The 19,205-nt window shown below is 39.1% G+C and overlaps 1 protein-coding gene across 4 annotated transcripts in view; it reads left to right on the top strand.

Annotated features, from left to right (window-relative positions):
* KCNIP4 (potassium voltage-gated channel interacting protein 4) overlaps positions 1 to 19,205 on the top strand; it is a 1,120,978-nt gene that overhangs the window by 1,078,079 nt on the left and 23,694 nt on the right. For all 4 annotated transcript variants that reach the window (XM_029948111.1, XM_029948138.1, XM_029948129.1 and 1 more), the window contains 2 exons: positions 5,855 to 5,924; positions 13,961 to 14,031. In XM_029948111.1, the coding sequence (XP_029803971.1) occupies positions 5,855 to 5,924; positions 13,961 to 14,031 (141 nt within the window). The remainder of the gene's footprint in view (positions 1 to 5,854; positions 5,925 to 13,960; positions 14,032 to 19,205) is intronic.

Genomic DNA, 19,205 nt, shown 5'->3' on the forward strand with positions numbered 1-19,205 from the left:
GGGGGGAAAAGAGGTGGCGGTGATGGTCGAGGGCACTTAAGGGGAAGAGCATTGGGTGTTGTATGGAAAACAATTTGACAATAAAATATTATGGAGAAAAAAAATAAAAGATAAGGGAAATCAGAACTCATGAGAAAGAAGCCAAGCAAGGCATCCAACTAATAGCCCACAAGATAATGGGAACCTCAGTCCTACAACCAAAACAAACAGAATCCTGGCAACAATCTGAATGAGCAGAGATGAGCAGAACCAGTCAGGTGACCCTGGTGTAAGACCCTGGCTCTTAAGGGCATGAGACCCTGAGTAAAGAACGCAGCTGAGCCATGACAGACCCTTGTCCCACAGGACTGAGATGATAAACATGTATTATTTGAAGTCACTAAATTTCTGATAATTTTCATACAGCAATAGAAAAGGGATACTCAGGACTTCTTTCCATGCACTGCTGTCTTCCCCCCACCCCCAATAGTTTCAGATCCCTGAGGAACATAACTGTCAGAATTGACACAATGAGTCTTGACCAAAGGAACCCTCTCTTTGCATATAATTGGGAAATCCTTTTCTGAAGACTCCTGAAATCAAGTAATTGCATGTATTCTAATAAAGGTTTAAGACTTGGGACTGATCCCAGAAAGTCTTTTCCTGCAAAATTTGGGCAACTTAATTTTTGCAAAATCAGCATAAGTGACTTGAGAGAATGTTAAAAGATACTAATATTTGTGGAGTTTCTAGAATAATGGATCTCTATACACATAATGATCTCTATACAATGAGTTATTATTTCCTCACTGAAAGATTCTATTTCTTTCTACATTTCAGTGGCTCAGACTTTGAGGCTGGGACATTTCAATGAAACCTTTGTAGGCAAAACTAGAACTTGAGCTGTTTTTGTTTTTTGTTTGCTTGGTTGGTTTTTGTTGTTTTTTGTTTTGTTTTGTGGCTGTAAATCTCATATTTTCCCCTCTTCCTTATAGTTAGAGAAGAGAGTTTAAGGTGTGGAAAAAGTTTTCCTTATGCCTGGGATTTGTCCCTCACCCTAGGTTACTGGAACATCACTGGGCTCAGAACATACCTATATCCTCATAATCAAATGGCTGAATTGAATTTTGACTTTCACTCAGCCTTCATTTCTTTTCCAATGTTATGGAAAGAAGTCTCTCTCCACCTTTCTTTTTCCAATATGAAATTTACATTTAGCCCAAGAGTGTATTCTGAGAATACAGAAAGTTCCTAATGTAAATTTCAAAAGCAGCAAAATATACCCATCATGTTGGTGGTACTTAGAGACCCAGTTCATACACACTTCCCACAGGCACTCTTCAATGACCTTTTTCTCATCCTGGATGAGAAGAAAAATCACAGAGATTTCAGACATGGAGATGGTCATGCTTTCATTAGACTCTGTCCCTTAAAGACTCTGGGGAGAACCATCAAGTTAGATGGTGAGATGACCAAGAAATACACCACATGCCTTTAAACTTGTCATATATTTGGGGGCTTGTTTGCTGCAAGAGTTAACCCAGTATTATAGCTGCATTGTTGACCATGTGCATGCAGCGGTACACACTGCCTGGTCAAGTTCATTCTTGATGGAGAGGGGGAGAGGCTACTTCTCTGCAGAAACCATTCCACTAGAGAGATGAGGAAAAAGTTAGAGAATAGATCATTTGCACCATTTTATAAATCACTAGAGCCCTGTGGGAGTCGGTTAATTATTCTCACCTGAAGGTAGTAAAATGCATTGCTTTCCCATAAGAACTCTTTACAATAAATACAAGATCCTGGCTCTCTGATTTCCTCTTATCTCTTTGTCTTGTTTTTGAACTTTCTTCTGCTTGGATGCAGGCCCCATGAGGGCAAGACCTCTGACTTGTTTGCGCTGTGGCTTCCCCACTTCCTTGAGAAGTGTGAGAATAATCAGCATACAATATGCTTTGGTTAGAGATGTAAATTAATGTAATGAATGCAAGATGGGTAAAGACAAATTCACCTGGTGAGACTGACGCCTCAAAAACTTGGCCAAGAGCTTTCAGATGATGGAGAGGGTTTTGTCTGACATGTTCGTGTGATTGAACATATGACAAGCACATCCGAGACAGCCAATTTCTAAATTTCATTTCATGTTATAAGATATATCTTTTGAATGCATCTAGCGATCAAAGGCAGGTGACAAGTTTGTTGATGGGAGATGTCCATTTACCTTTACCTTCCATCTTCATCTCTTGCAAGAGTCTTTTTACCTCCCAGGTAGGTTTCCAGCTAGGCCTTTCATAAGTTCATCACCTGGTGGCAGAATCATCTATTTGCTCTCTCCTTACCGCCCCACACAGAAGGCTTGGAGTTTAACAGCCAACAAGTGACAATTTCCATGTGTCAGAGGGCCCAACTACATAGTACTTATTTACTCTTAAAATTGGTTCTGTTTCAGTCAACTACGAGTCACTTAATCCAAACTTTTGAGTGATTAGCTAGATACACGCCATCTTTCTTTTTTCTTTGGTAGGTGTGGCCATCGATTGTTCATTCATTTATATCTTAGGATCTTCTACAGAAGCTGAAGTAAAGGAGTGTCTATAAATAGGAAGAGATTTATTTGAAGTATTTGGCTCACATGATTTTGGAGGTTTAGCCAGTTCAAAATCTGATGGGAGAGACAGGCAAGCTGGAGACTCAGGAAAAAGTTGCAGTTTGAGTTCAAAGGCAGTCTGCCATAGAGCCAAGAAAAACCCAAGTTGCATATCAGGTCAGAAAGCAGTGTGCTAGAGGATTTCCTTTTGCTCAGATGAGATTAGACTTTCTTCTTTTTTTTAAGTTTATTTATTTATATATTTATTTTGAGAGAGTGAGAGAGAAACAGAGAGAGTGGGAGAGGGGAAGAGAGAGAAGAAGAGAGTCCCCAAAGTGGGTCTCAAACTCATGAACCATGAGATCATGACTTGAGCAGTAATCAAGAGTTGGATGCTCAACCAGCTGAGCCATCCAGTCTTCTATTTAGATTGATTTCAGCTGATTATATGAGACCCACCCAGATTATGGAGGACAATCTGCTTTACTCTAAGTTTGCTGATTTAACTGTAAATCTCATCCAAAATTCCCTTACAGAAATATTCAGAATAATGTCTGATCAAATATTTGAGCATCATGACCCAGACATGTTGACACATAAAATTAACTGTAATCATTCCCTTGCTTTTCTTCTCATTTATTTTTGATTCTCTTTTCTTTGCTCCATTCCACATAGGTCCTTGGTGTCATTATTTTTCAAGGATCATCTAATCCTGAACTCTGTGGTGATCTGGGAAGTCTCAAGCCCACACTCCAGCTCCCCTATTGGCTAGATGAGTAAAAGGGAACTTGACCACAGACCCTCCAGTTCTACCTCAGTGACTATACATACCTAAGTCACAGGTTTATTTTGATGCTCAAATGGGAGAAATATGCATTGACAAGTTCTGTAAACATAAGTTCACATTGAAACCATTATTTTAAATTGTGGTCATATATCAAGGTCCTACCTTTCAAACCAATGAGTGAGAGAAAGTAGAAAACTTCTCATGGAAGGCACATTACAGTTGCAAATGGCTCATTGAAATAAAGAAAGACCAAGTTAATAAAATCAAGTTTATTCATGAGGGGACAGTGATTTTAAGGGTTAAGAGGAGCTTTAAAACCACTTCAGGTGGTTTTTGAGGATTCCAGGAACAGTGTTCAATTTAAAGTACATGGAATATTCCTGTCTAAAGGCAGGGAGGTTAACACACCTCTGACTCCCCAGGGAAGCCAGGTAGTGTGGGAGCACCAGGAGTCCTAAAGCAACAGAGCTCAGATAAGATTGGACTGTCCATGAAAAGCCACTCAAAAAGACTGGACAGAGGGGTGCCGGGTGGCTCAGTTTATTAAGCATCCAGCTTCAGCTCAGGTCATGATCTCACGGTTCGTGGGTTCGTGGATTCCAGGGTTCAATTCCCGTGTCGGGCTTTGTGCTGACAACTAGCTCAGAACCTGGAACCTGCTTTGGATTCTGTATCCCTCTCTCTCTCTCTGACCCTCTCCTGCTCACACTGTCTCTTTCTGTCTCTCAAAAATAAATAAAAAACATAAAAAAACAAAAGCAAAACAAAAACAAGAATACTGGACAGAACTTTTCACTTCCCCACATTCAATGTACAGTTAATATCCCGCATGCAACTTGATGTCAAGATTATTACATGATTGTCAGTGTTCACTTCTCAAGGGGTCTCTATACCTCAGATACCTGACTAGACTATTCTTGAACTCCAGAGAGTGGAAGAAGTTTTGCCCTCAACTTTGTTTAAGATCTTTACTTAGTCCCCCATTTTTAGCACCAACGCAGACCTCTTCTGATATTTTAGATCTTAGTTCCTTTTGTGGAAAATGCCTACTCGACCCTGGGAGGGGTAGCCTTGGCCACTGTTCCCACCAAGTCAGTGATCTGACATTAGTAGAGTTCCCAAGGTCAGTATCCATCAGACTTAAATAACTCCATCCAGGGGCCAAAACTCGAAATGATTTACATTCAGCCCTCTTTCAGACTCTCCTCTCCAGAAATGAAATAAATCTTGAGGTCCTGTCTCCCTCAAGGTCACTTGGTATAATCCATGTTGTTATGCACTCCTGAATAAACAGTTAACAGAAATTAGGAGCAATTCCTGCTTGGGCCATCTCAGAGGCCAAAGGAGCACACCATTGTCTCCCTGAACTGAAGATTATGTGGGTCCAGCAAATTGCCAGAGAAACACAGCACCAAAAATCCAACAATGAGCATATGATAAGCATCTTTGCCAGAGTCCAGCTCCAGCAGGATCAGGGCTCCCTGAAGGATGGACAGTGTCGGCAAATGGGAGTGAGAAAGCCTCGAGTTTCTTTCTGATCACTAGGCAGACATCTCTGCACTGACCTGAGAGTCAGCTTTATTTATTGAAAAAATGTATGGGGTACAAAACAGAAGGAGCAATTGCTTTAGACAATTTCTGATGACAAATTCTTTGGCATGTAAAAATTTCCCAGAACATAGATTGGTAGAAGACTCATGCATAATCTTTATCAATAGTGATTGATGTAGGTGACTTAAATGCTTATCATGTGGGGAAGGAAGGCATCCTTAGCATTCAAATATAAGGCAATGTTTTTAGCATGGCAAAGACAAAAGTTGATTCTTTCTGAGCAGGGGTCAATAGCCTGTTTTCTTGAGGGGAAGAAAAACAGGTTTCTCAGGAAAGGTAATATTTGCTCCCATAAACACAAAAGAAGAAATTCCTATAATTTCCTTCACAAGGTGCAGTTAGCATATTTTTAGCATAAGGGGACAAGTCACTCCTGATACCAGTCAATAGGGCACCTTGGGGGTCGGTGCTCAAGCAGAAATAATTGAGTGGGGGGTAGACATCAGTCACCATCTGACAGCAGGAGCCTTGCAAACCCGCCTTACCTCACAAGGAGATTTCTCAACCTCAGTGAGTTCAGAAACAGCTTCCAGCACATCTTGCAATATCTGCAACACTGCATGAAAAACAATTTAATTTTGTCTTACCTCATTGATAATAAACATATGTGTTCTGCAAAGTGGCAGCGTGTTCTTAATGTGGCAGGCCAGTTTTGATATTCATAATATGCAACGATTTTTACATCTCTAATTTTTATTCTTTCTGTGAGAATTGGAACAAAGAGAAATTTCTTGTGTGCTTGTATCCTCTGGGAAAAAAAAAAACGGATGGATGGTTAACTTTCTTGGTGCCATTTTGCACAGCGAAGAAAAGAAAGTTCTGTTTCTAAATGTGCAAAAAATCAGTTTTATGAACCTTGGCTCATATTGCTTCTCTGTGACTTTCTTTAGGAATGTCCCAGTGGCGTTGTTAATGAAGAAACCTTCAAAGAGATTTACTCACAGTTCTTTCCACAGGGAGGTAAGTGCAAACGCGGACGTGTTAACATACTCTCTGTTAGAATTATGCTTGCAATCTTGAGTAAGGTTTAATCTTTTATGGCATGATTCTAAATTTTTAATTGCTGTATAAAAAAACTAATACACAGCATACAAGTGCGTGTAATTTCCAATATATCATAAAAGTGAGCTGCTTGCAGATTGTCAAGTACACAGGACTTCAGCTGAATGCAGGAGCTGAATTACTGTGTACCTCGGACCACGGCTGCCAAATGTACAGCACGCTTGGACTATGACCGCTTGGTCCTCGAAATGCTGCAAAGCTCTTTAACATGCATTATAGGTATCATTTGATTGTCTACACACACAAAATTAGGACAAATATAATTGTCATCCATTTTCAGATGTGAAATCTGGGCTTTAGAGCAGCTAAATGGTTGGCTCAAGGTCACACATCCACTAAGTGGCAGATGTGGCTTAGAACCTAGATTTTTCTGTAACCGTACCTAGTGTTCTTTCTGCTCTTTCTCTTTTAGGACCTCTTACTTTCACCCTTCCCCCCATCTGAGAAAATTAGTATCCCTCTAAATAATAATAATAATATTGTTATTATTATCATTATTAGAGAGAGAGAGAGAGAGTGGGTGCAGGGAGGAGAGAGGGGGACAGAGAATCCCAAGCAGACTCCACACTCAGTGCAGAGCCTTTGCGGGGATCCATCGACCCTAAGTCATGACCCGAGCCCAAATCAGGAGTTGGACATTCAACAGACTGAGTCACCCACGCACCCCTCTAAATATTATTTTAATTAGAAAAAAAAAAAGAAAAGCATAATGATAACATATATATGTTAGAGATGAGTGGAAAACTATTTGCCATTAGACCTTATAGGTTCTCCTTTGGTCAATCAATGGGAGGCTTAGCCAAGCTTGTCACCCAGCCTACTGTGTGCCCAGCTGTGTGTTAGGTGCTGGTAATGTCAGAAGAATAAGGTGTGGCACCTGCTCAAAAGAGCGTTCTAGTTTAGGGGAGCAGATGAGCAGTGTTGACCTGAGGTGTACAGTGAAGATTAGGCTTCAAATCCCAGCATTACGAGAGCACCTTCAGGCACACACCAGCTGACGGACAGGGAAACTCTCCAGGTAAACTGACTAGGCTGAAGGAGATACCATCTGTGAGGCATGTGGGAATCAAGGTGCGGGGCAGTTCATCCGTTTCCTTGTCATCATCTGCTATTGCTTCCCGCTTAAAGGAGCGTCATCATCTCACGCCAACATAACTGCAATCGTTCCTAATCTAGTTTCTGCTTCTGACTCCTCCTGGCTCCCCCAGCGGGGGGAGTTTCTTAACATGATGCAGAGTAATCCTGTTCTGTGTAAGCCAGCTCTGCTCACTGCTCTACTCAAAACCTTCCGCATCAGAGCCTAAGCCACAGCCTGTAAAGTGGTCAACAAGTTGTGATCCCTGGTCTCCTGCTCCCTCTCTGCCTCATCCATCACCCCTCACCCCTTAAAGGACTTACTATGTTCCAGTCTCACTGGCTTCCTTGCCCTCTCTCTCCCCAAAATGGCACACCAGTCATGCTGCAGCCTCAGGGTTTTTGAACCTGTTAGTCCCTCTGCCTGGGATTATTTTTCCATCTCAATATCCCACCACCTTTGCTTTTATTGAAATGCAACCTTTTTGGGGTGCCTAGGGGGTTCAGTTGGTTAAGTGTCCAACCTCAGCTCAGGTCATGATCTCATGGCTCACGACTGCAAGTCCCAGGTCAGGCTCTGTGCCAACAGCTTGGAGCCTTGAGTCTGCTTCAGATTCTGTGTTTCACTCTCTTTCCACCCCTCCTCTGCTCTTTCTTTCTCTCTGTCTCTCTCTCTCAAAAATCAAAACCAAACCAAACAAACTTTAAAAATCAAATGCAACCTTCTCAGCAAGACTTGCCCCCTATCATAAACCACAACCCCTTAAATTGTCTCTGTGCTGACTTTGTGTTTCTCTTTAGCACTCAAGAACACCTAATAATACTTATTTTGCCTACTTTTGTCATTGTTTGTTGTCTCTTTCTCCACTAGAATGCCTTCTCTTAGGGACCAAAAGGTTCTGTGTTTTACTTGCTGCCGTGTCCACAGATGCTGGAACAGTGACTGACAAGTAGTCACACTTGACACATGCAGTATAAATGAGAGAAAACACACAGGGATGAATGAGTGAGTGAAGGAATGACACGCACTTCACATGGTGGCTATAACAGTATACAGAAGGATACTTGGAAAAGGCATTTTGAAAGTAGAGAACACTTAAATATGATCTATTTTCAGACAAAAATGATTTTCTTTTGGTTTTTGATCCATTTGGCGTTAGATATTTTAGGGACTTAAAGACAATTTCATGTATGAATGGTCAAAATAGACATTTCATTTAAGATGGTTCTTAAAAAGAATTAAATTAGAATTCTGAGAAAATGCAAGATGACCCATTATTACATGAATTTGGCTATCTCATGGCGACAAAGCCCCCTACCCACTCCCAGTACTAACAGCCCACAGACAGCTGTTGGTCATGGGGCCTGATGCCCAGAATACAGTGGATCCATTGCCTGCATTAGTAAATAATTTGGAATGTCATTTCCTTAACATATGATTCTAAGTTATTTAAACACCATGAAATTTTTGAGGAAAAATCATGTTTACATTATATCTAAGTGTCTGTTAGCATATTGATAAACAGTAATATCAAAGCACCAATCACAAATGGAATCCTTTTTTTTTTAATTATCTCAAATGAAAGTTATTACATGCCACAAATAGGATAGAGGTCCACATTAAAAATTCATCTTTATTTGAAAAATAGCATTTTGGCATTGGAGAATATCTACTTAAGCACAATCCTTTGCAAATGATTCTTCTCTCAAAATCTAAAGGGATTTGAGGAAAACTCGCTTTTGCGTTCTTAAAAATTCTTTGATTATTCATGTTAATTGAATGGATAAATCTAAAAGTACCAGGCATTGCTGAAGGAAATGACATATTTTGAAGAATGCTGTCTTGCAATTTAAAAAATTAATATCACGATATAAATTGTATCTTGCAATGTTGCTAGAAAAAGGGAGATGTCCCAGGGAAGAACATAATCTCCGAAGGCAGAAAAATTCATGTTATGGCCATCCTCACATTCCTATGGAGCCATTTATTGAGGTCTAAAAGCAACAGGTTTCTCATTATGAGCACTAACTATGATGGGTCCATAAATCACAACGTCTCACCATTTCCTCTAGGAAAATATTTTGTCTTATGCACAGAGCCTTCTGCAATTTGTATTGTGTCAGCCTCCCCGTTTTCTCTACTGCTTAGCCAGATGACTTCCCAAGCACAACAGTTGGTGTGGACGTCAGCACAACTGGACTGAACAGAAGCCACTTGTTCGTGGCGACAACGTGCACCTGCTATAAAACAAGCTGAGAGGAAATGAGTGCCGTTACTGGGCTTGTTAGAGCAATACCTTTTCAACTCCATGTACAGTGGAAACTTTGGGAATCGCTCAGCTCAAGGAACATTTTAAAATCCATGAAACCTGCAGTTTCCTGGGCTATTTTGCACTTACTCTGACTAAACCAGGCACCTAATAGCTATGGAAGGAACAGATGAATTAGCTCCTGTCTGAAGACACTGACTGAGCGGTCACTATATGCAAGACTCTTGAGGCACTTAAATGGGGTCAAGGGACATAAAGATTTTTTTAATAAAAAAAATCCTTCTTGTCCTAGGATAATATTTCTAGGAATTTTCAGGGTGATTTACAGAGGTCTTATTAAGCAGAAACTACTATTCAGGTATATGAACCTGCCTTCCCACAGTAACAGTGCATGAACTGCATATTCAAATGCATTAAACTAATTCTGTACCTGGTGCTGGAATTCAGGTGAGAGTAGGGATTTGCAGTAGGAAGAAAAAAATCAACCAGATTGATTTCAATCCACAGCTTGGAACATGATAACCAATTGTATTTGTTCAAATTCTCTGAAATGTATGTGCATTGATGGTTTTTTCAATCAAGAGGTTAGTTGGTATTATCAGTGTTGTCTGGAAATAATTGGGTTAAAATGACTGGACGAATTGGAGTCCTTGTGGATGGACTAAGTCACCACCAAGGCATATGACTCAAATCGTGTATTTCTCTGGGCCTCAGGTTGTTCCTCTGTAAATTGTAGAACAACGCTTTTATGACCTCTATAAAATGTGGAACAAAGGAGCCTTCAGTTTTCTTTCTAGCATCCTTTATTTCTTTATAACATCCTTTATTTCTTGGAATTGGTGTTGGAATATCTTGATTTCATTACCAACTCTAGCATTAACTAACTAGGTAACCTTAGCTAAGGCCACTGAACATACCTGTTCCTATTTTCTACCTTTGTTAAATGTAGATAAGCAACTACATCGAATTCAGAATACCTTCCTATCCCAAGCATCCCTCAATTTTGTGCCCCAACTATAAAATTTTCGCATTTTTCAGTTTCATCAGTAAGATTATAAAGAAATCTCAACATATCAAACTCAGTAACTTTTTTTGTTATGTGTAAGGAAATGTGGCCAAAGAAAGCCCAGCGAGTCATGTAGAGAGAAGAGAGATCAATATTATATCTTTTGAGCCTCAAACTGTACTGAAATCTAGAATCCAGGATGCCAGTTAGTCACTGTCTTAGTAAATATTTACCCAAAAAGAACAACAATAAGGGGAGACTGAGTGTATCAGTCAGTTAAACGTCTGACTCTTGATTTTGGCTCAGGTCATAATCTCTACTCAAGGTTCCTGGGATCGAACCCTGTGTGGGACTCTGCACTGACAGCACAGAGCTTGTTTGGGATTCTCTCTCCCCTTCTCTCTGCCTGCTTTTGGCTCTCTCTCAAAATAAATTTAAAAATATTTTTTTAATCTTAAAAGAAAAGAACACCGATAAGATGAAGACTGACATTGTCGTGTTTGTGGACAGTGGCCCTTTTCTTCATTCCTCCACCTCTTTGCCCAGCCAGAGGCTTCCAGGGCCTCAGGTCCCTCCTCTTGTCCAGTCAAACCTCAGAACATCACTCCCCTTCTTCAGAAACTCACAATCGCCAAATGTCTGTCAGAAAAAATCCAAACTTCATCAAAAGCTACAATGCCCTCCATGACACACTTCCTTCTACTGGTCTTTATAGAGTCTGAAGTTGCATCAAATTGGTATGCCAGTCACCTAGACACACAAGAGAGATTTCACAAGAAAACAAGAACTGGTTCAGGTGAAAATGCACTGTATCTGTAAAAAAGTTACTCGTATCTTTTTAAGGTATTTGTGAAAGGATAATTATAATATATAATATTTATTGAACATTTAATATATGCCTGGGACCATTCTAAGCACTTTGCATATGATATCTCATTTAATCTTTTAATGATGGCCCTATGAAATGCATATTGGTGTTGTTATGTTGCAGATGAGGAAACTGAGTCCCAGAGAGGTTAAACAACTTTCCCAAAGCCATGCAGTTAATATTTGGGAGAGCAAAATTCAAAACCAGGCAGTCTGACTTTACTACGACAGTAATGACTGCTCTCAGCACACCGTATCTGGGCTGGAAAACTGGTTTAACTTCCAGGGGAAATCGCCAAGGTACATTTAGAGGAACAAGGAGTCCTCTGGACCACATCGGAGCAAACCGTGAGACTATTGTCCCACGTGTCAGGTTTTAAAGCTAGAGTGACCTCATTTAAGAAGATGGCTAATTATCATATGTTCATGTTAGCTATTTTTTTAATTTAAAAAAATTGCCAACATTGTTTGTTTTGAGCCATTATTCATGTTGACTTCTGCTTGCTAAGGTGAAGGCATTTACCCTGAATGTCTAAATAGGATACCAGGAGATCTGCTTAATGAAGCTCATTATAAAACATGCAGAACCTCTTTTTCTCTCCCCGAAAGTAAGTTTAACACACCACCTGTCAACTTACATCACCATAGGAGACTAAATAGTTCAAGAAGTCTGTGTAAAAGTACTGTTGAGAGCAAAACAACTTTGTAAATAAGAGACAGGCTGCCAATTCTTGATAATTCCATCATGGAACTTCCCAGCAATGGCATAAATTGACTAGAACCAAACGTTTGGTTACAAAACCCTTATTTGAAAGGATTTCTTTCTGCAACTGATCAATACTATGTGAACATCCACTCAAGATACAATGATGGGACATAGTATTTAGACCCAATCCTTGGTCCTGGTTTAGTTCATAGAAAACAGTGTTAATAATTCATATGTTTGAAAATAAGTGGTTTCTCGTATTGTGTTTAAAGGTAAAAGGCAAAAGAAAATGTCACCATCATTTTGAGAAACTGAGCGAGTGTATAATCTATGTTGTGAAATGTATGGGCTTGGATAGCATTTACCACTGGGTGAAGCATTCAAGAAAAAACATCCATAAGTGGGCCATCGGTGCTTGAGACCTGGGAGGGAAGTTTCTATGACCTATGACCTCCTTTATTTCAGAAAAGGTGATTCTCTCCTCCTTCTAATGTGACTTAGTTTCTTCGTAGCTATTAGAAAAGCAATTTATAAAGAAAAAGGTGAATAGAAGTTTTGTTCAAGCCCAGTAAAAATAAAGGTTAGAAGTTATAAAATAGAAGGAGTTGAGATTTTAAGCAGAAGATAAAAAGCTAGAGCCAATGAGCTTAAAGGTTACAATTTTTTTAATATAAAAAAGGTTAAGGACAAAGCTAAAACCATGAGATGAAACGTTTAAAATAATCAAGTAAATTTGATCAAGGGTCAAGTGCAGAAGCACTGAAAAATGAAAACTGCACTAAGAAAACAGTAAGAAAAAAATATAATTTTACCATGAAAAGCAGTAAGCTCTGAAGGGGGACAATGGAGAAAAAGCAGAAGGGAAAGGAGGAAAAATTAGAGGGAAAACCCACTAGAAGCAAGCTAAGGGGAAGTGTTGGATTTCAGAGGCCCTCAGAGTTGCTTTCAGAGTACTTCAGAGTTTGTTTTTTTAAACATCTCTGTATTTTATTTTATTTTTTTATAACACAATTTATTTTTTGTAACATATGCAATTATTTTCCATCTTTTACAATAGAGTAGTTACAATGACACTCCAAACAGAAAAGCAAAGTAAAAAATCAGAACCCCAACTTCTATTTCTTGTAATTAGACTTATACAGAAATTAGAAGGTTAAGTAACAACTAGTTAATCACCTAATTTCACAGCTATCTGAAGATGAATGATACAATTTATTACTTGCCCATAAGCTAAAACACAGCCTGCTTAATACCTTTCCTTAAATTCCACCTCTGTACTACAATATACTTGAGTTATCAGGCAGCATGGGGAGCTGCTGGGGACTGGGCGCTGTCCCAGAGCCATGAATCCCACTCAAGGCCCAAGGCCTCTCACAGCCACACACTCCCACTGTGGCCCAGAAACTGCCCACTTCATCAGGCCACTTCACTGGCCGTGGTCTCGCCTGATTTTCCAATCAGAAGGACTCAGTTAAGGTCTCACTTTACTCTTTAATCAACTACGTGACGTTAGGCAAGTTTCTCAACCTCTCTGAGTCCCTATCTTTATCTGAATTGTAAAAATGGTGAATAAATTCACAGTAACAACACTAAAAATACCAATACATGTGTGCTCATTATTAGTATTTTTATTATTTTACGTGTAGAAGTAACCCCTGTCAAACACTGAACAATTTCCAGATGCGTCTCACCGCGTCTTCACACCCACCTATGGCACCATCACTCATCTTGGTGTCAGGAACACACCCAAGATTCCCACGTGTTCAGAGCATTTCCAGCCAGAAACCTACAGGGGACATGTGTCACCAATGGCCTCTGTTGTGGGGAGCTGACTCCTGTGAATCTCAAATCACAATCCTCTACTGGGAGAAGGTGGGCAGCCGGGAAGAAAGCATATATAGAGAAGATAGAACAAAATTTTCCAAATAAAAGGAGTCATGGGCATGCTAAGCCAATCTTCTGTAGGATATTGAAATGCTTCCTTAATGATATTCCCTTTTCAACATTTCAGACTCTACAACATATGCGCATTTTCTGTTTAACGCGTTTGATACGGACCACAATGGAGCTGTGAGTTTTGAGGTAAGCCTTAGACTTTTCATCCATGTATATGACTTGACTTTAGACACCCTGAAAGAAATTTGGTCTTATTTATTGGGAAATTTTGAGTTGGTGGTTTACTGATTTTTTAATTTTTTGCTTTTTGAGACTTTTATTCATTATTGTTATTATTATTATTATCATTAGACATTTAGCATGAGCTCTACCCTCTTAAACTTTTAAGTGCACATTACATTACTGTTGACTATCGGTACAATGTTGTACAGCAGATATCTAGAACTTACTCATTTTGCTTAACTGAAACTTTATGTCAGTTAGTAAGTAACTCTCCATTTCCCCCGTCCTAACCCCTGTCAACCACCATCCAACTCTTTCATTCTATGAATTTGACGATTTTAGGTAACTCGTATAAGTGGAATTATACAGTATTTGTCTTTCTGTGATGGCTTCTTTCACTCAGCATGACCTCAGGTTCATCTATGTTGTTGCACCTTGCAGACTTTTTTTTTTCTTTTTAAGGATAAGTAATGTATTCCATTGCATATATAAGCCACACATTTCGTTCATTTATCTATGGGCATGTGTGTTGCTTACACATCTTGGCTATTGTGAATAGAACTACAGTGAATATAGGACTCTAGTGTCTCTTCAAGATATTGATTTCAATACTTTTGGGTAAATACCCAGAGTGGGATCACATGGCATTTTTATTTTTAATTTTTTGAGGAACCTCCATACTATTTTCCATAAAGTGGCTGCACAATTGTACATTCCCACCAAGAATGTGAAAGCATTCCAATCTTTCCATATCCTCACCAATACTTCTTGTCTTTCATTTGTTTGATAATAGCCATCCTGATAAGTATTGGGTGATATCTCATTGTGGTTTTTATTTGTATTTCCTTGATAATTGATGATGTTGGGCATTCTTTCAGATACCTGGTAGCAATCTTTGTATCTTCAGAGAAATGTATGTTCAAGTCTTCAGCTCATTTTTTTTTTTAACTGGGTTGTTAGATGTTTACTATTGAGATGAAAGAATTTCTTATATATTTTAGAGATAACCCTTTATCAGATACATGGTTTCCAAGTATGTTCCATCATTCTGTAGGTTGCTTTTTCTATCCATTGACTGTTTCCTTTGCTGCTCAGAAGCTTTTAGTTTCATGTTCGTGAAATCATTGCCAAAACCAGTGTCATGAAGTCTTCCACCTGTGTTAACTACTTCTATGAATTTTATGGTTTCAAGTCTTATATTTAAGTCTTCAGTCCATTTTGAATTGATAATTGTATATAGGATTAGGTAAGGATGGAATTTCATTCTTTTCAGTGTGAATATCCAGTTTTTCTAATACTATTTGTTGAAGAGATTATCCTTTCCCTTTCTCCATTGTGTATTCTTGGCACCCTTGTCAATGATCAGTTGACTGTGTACCCATGGATATCTTTATGAGCTTCCTATTCTGTTCCTTGGTCTATATGTCTGTTTGCCAGTACCATACTGTTTTGATTATTATAACCTTTTAACTATTTTGAAATTAGGAATTATGATGCCTGCAGCCCTGTTCTTCTTTCTTAGTATTGATTTGGATATTTATGGTCTGTTTCAGTCCCATATGAATTATTTATTTCTATTTCTGTAAAAAATACACTTGGTATTTTGATGGGCTTCCATTGAATATGCAGATGGCTTTGGGTAGTATGAATATTTTTACAACATTAAGCCTATTATTCTTTTTCGTTTTTTATCCTATTCTTTTGATTTTTTGATGCTTTATAAATGACATTGTTCCTAATTTTTTTCTAAGAAATTATTGGTGTATAGAAACACAACTTATTTTTGTATGTGATTTTGTATCTTGCAACTTTACTGAATTTATTAGTTCTAAAAGTTTTTTGGTGTAATATTTAGGATTTTCTTTATATAATATCATGTCATCTGAGTTCTTTTTATTGCCTAATTTATCTGGCTAGGGTTTCCAGTACTCTTCTGAATAGAAGTGGCAAATTGGGCATCCTTACTTTGCTCCTGATGTCAGGGGGAAAGCTTTCAGTTTTTCATCATTGAGCATCATGTTAGCTGTGGGCTTGTTATATATTTATTTATTATATGGAGATGCTTTCCTTCTCTTTCTGGTTCATTGGGTTTTTTTTTTTTTTTCATGATGAAAGAATGTTCCTTTTTGCCAGATAAATTTTCTGCATCTATTGAAATGATCATGTGATTTTCTTTTTTATTCTGTTAATGTGGTATGTCATAGTAATTGATTTTTATATGTTGAACCATCTTTTCATCCAAGGGCATGTTGTATGAACCTTTAATATGCTGTTAGCTTTAGATTGCTAGAATTTTGTTGGTGATTTTGCATGTGTATTTATCAGGAATGTTGGCTTGTAGTTTTCTTTTCTTGTGATATCTTTATCCAGTTTTGGTTCCAAGGTACTGCTGGCCACATAAATGAGTTTGGAAATATTCCTTCCTTTTCAATTTTTTGGAAAGTTTGCAAAGCATTGGTATTAGTCCTTTAAATGTTTGGCAGAATTTACCAGTTAAGCCATCTGGTCTTGGGTTTTTCTTTGTTGAAAGAGTTTTGATTACTGATTCAATCTCCCTGTTATAGGTATGTTTAGACTTTCTTTTTCTTTATGATTCAGTCTTGGCAACTTGTATGCTCCTAGAAACTGTTCATAGTAGTCTCTTATGATTCTTTTGATTTCTGTGGCACTTGTTGTAATGTTTCCCCTTTCATTTCTGATTTCTTGTATTAATTTGAGTCTTTTCTCTTTTTTCTTTAACCTGGCTATGAGTTTGTCAATTTTGTTTATCTTTTCAAAACACCATCAGTCATGAAGCACAGATGACACCTGGATTTGCACTTAGCACCTGAATTGAGGGGAGGGCAGTCTTGTAGAATGGAACCCTTAACCTGTGGGATCTGGTTATATCTCCAGGTGGAAAGGATAAGAATAGAGTTAAGTAGTAGGACACCCAGCTGGTGTCAAAGAGTTGCTTGGTGGTATGGGGAAATTACACTCACTCACTCACACACACACACACACACACACACACACACACACACCCATACTGGAATTCAATGCAGGATCATTAATATATATAATGGAAACAAGATAATGGGGGGTGGTACATTTTGGGGAGTAGAGGGAGGGACATCTTACATATGAGGAGAAATTTCAGTAAGTGCCATTTTAAAAGAAAGCAGGTGATGGAATGAAATCGACAAGGAAAGGTAATGATAAGGCTGTATCAAGGAAGCCTGCCCATGAACTTGATGAACTAGGCGTGAGGGACAAACACAGCTGGTTAATAGAATAAGGGCTCAGGATGAGAAGAAGTAGGGAGCAAGGCAAATGCGGAGGCCTGGAAATGAAGGGAAAGCAACTGTAAACACCTAGAAGTTCAAATACAAAGGAAAAGGCCCAAAAAGGAAGACTAGATGAGGAGGCAGAGGCCATTTCCTGAACTGTCTGAGGCAGGAGGCTAAGGAGGCTGGGTTCTCTTGTGGGAGGTGAGGAGTTTGGAGAAATTTTCAGCAGTGAAGTTACAGGATAAGTGCTATGTTCCCCAGAAACAAGTTCACTTAAGAGCTCTGTATTCCAGGAATCCTGACTGGAGCTGATGTAAGCCCAAACTACAATTAAGGCATTGGAAATAAGGAAGAGATGAGTTCAAGAGATATTAAACTGGTAGACTTCTATTTCAACAGCATCTGTCGTGTTTAGAAGGGGGAAAGTCCATATGGGCATTGCCAGCTGTCCAGGAGCAGGGGCTTTGTGGAGTTAGGATGAAAGAAGGAAGCACTGGGGCGCCTGGGTGGCCCAGTTGGTTAAGCCTCCAACTTCGGCTCAGGTCATGATCTTACATTCGTGGGTTCAATCCCTGTGTCAGGCTCTGGGCTGACAGCTGAGCCTGGAGCCTGCTTCCAACTCTGTGTCTCCTTGTCTCTCTGACCTTCCCTGCTCATGCTCTGTGTCCCTCTGTCTCAAAAATAAATAAAACATTAAAAAATTTTTAAAAAAGAGAAAGAAGAAAGCACCGCCTCTGGAGATAGAACTCAGTCAATGGCCCCAGGGGCAGAGTTCCAGGGGAGCACAGTACCTCCTCACATGTACTAGGTACTCATGCTAAACTAAGTGCCCTGAAGATGAAGATTCTGGACCAGGAAACTCAACATGTCATATATTGTGACTTAACCAAGAAATATCACAGCCAAGAGAAGAAAAGAAGCCAGTAGTGGGTGAGCCTGTGGGGGACATGTGACAGTGTCATGAATAGAGTCCATTCCATTTCTTCCACGGATGGCAGCTTACTATCACCCCACAATAATCTCATGTTAGCATTTGCTGCACTTCACCAACAAGATTAATTCTGATGCAGCCTTAGTTTAGCAATAATATAGAAGGCAATGATCCCAGCTCACCTAATGAAACCGTTCACAGCTAGTTTGCAAAAAATGAGTAGAGCAAAAAATACTAATGATTTCATTACTCAAAATGACTTATGTATCAGAAATGTACCATCAATTATATATAGCATGTTGTTCCCAATTTCACATGTAAATTTAGTTTGGTGTTAATGATATGGGACCATACACAACATTACTATTATAATATTTACGTAAAATGTGATAATTGTGATGAATGTTGATTATAATTTGGGAAATTCGTTGTAATGACTGTATATTATAAGTGTGTTGGTAATATGTCTTTTCTATTAAAAAGAAACTAATGGCTAAATTAATAAATGTTAAACCAAAATCAAAATTTAACTCTAGGCTATTGTAATTATTTTTCTTAATTGATAAGCTACCTGGAAAGTCTCTAGACAACAGAAATAATTCAGCAATGAATGTATTTTGAGCAGCAGTGACATTCTGGGAGGTATAGCAGAGACCATTCTGATTCTGTAATAAAGAGAAAAGAAGGCTTGGGAAGGTGACAGCATCTGGATCTGGGTGTGAACAGGTCTAATCCCCTTATTGCCATTCAGTGGCTGTGAGACCCCAGGCTGAGTGTTTAAACTCTCTGGGCCTTGGGACACCTGGGTGGCTCAGTTGGTTAAGCGTCCAACTCTCAGTTTTGGCTCAGGTCATGATCTCATGATTTGTGAGTTTGAGCCCCTCATCAGGCTCTGTGCTGACAGCATGGCGCCTGCTTGGGATTCTCTGCCTCTCTCT

This window comes from Suricata suricatta, chromosome 1, assembly GCF_006229205.1.
Source record: "Suricata suricatta isolate VVHF042 chromosome 1, meerkat_22Aug2017_6uvM2_HiC, whole genome shotgun sequence".
Classification (NCBI taxonomy): Eukaryota; Metazoa; Chordata; class Mammalia; order Carnivora; family Herpestidae; genus Suricata; species Suricata suricatta.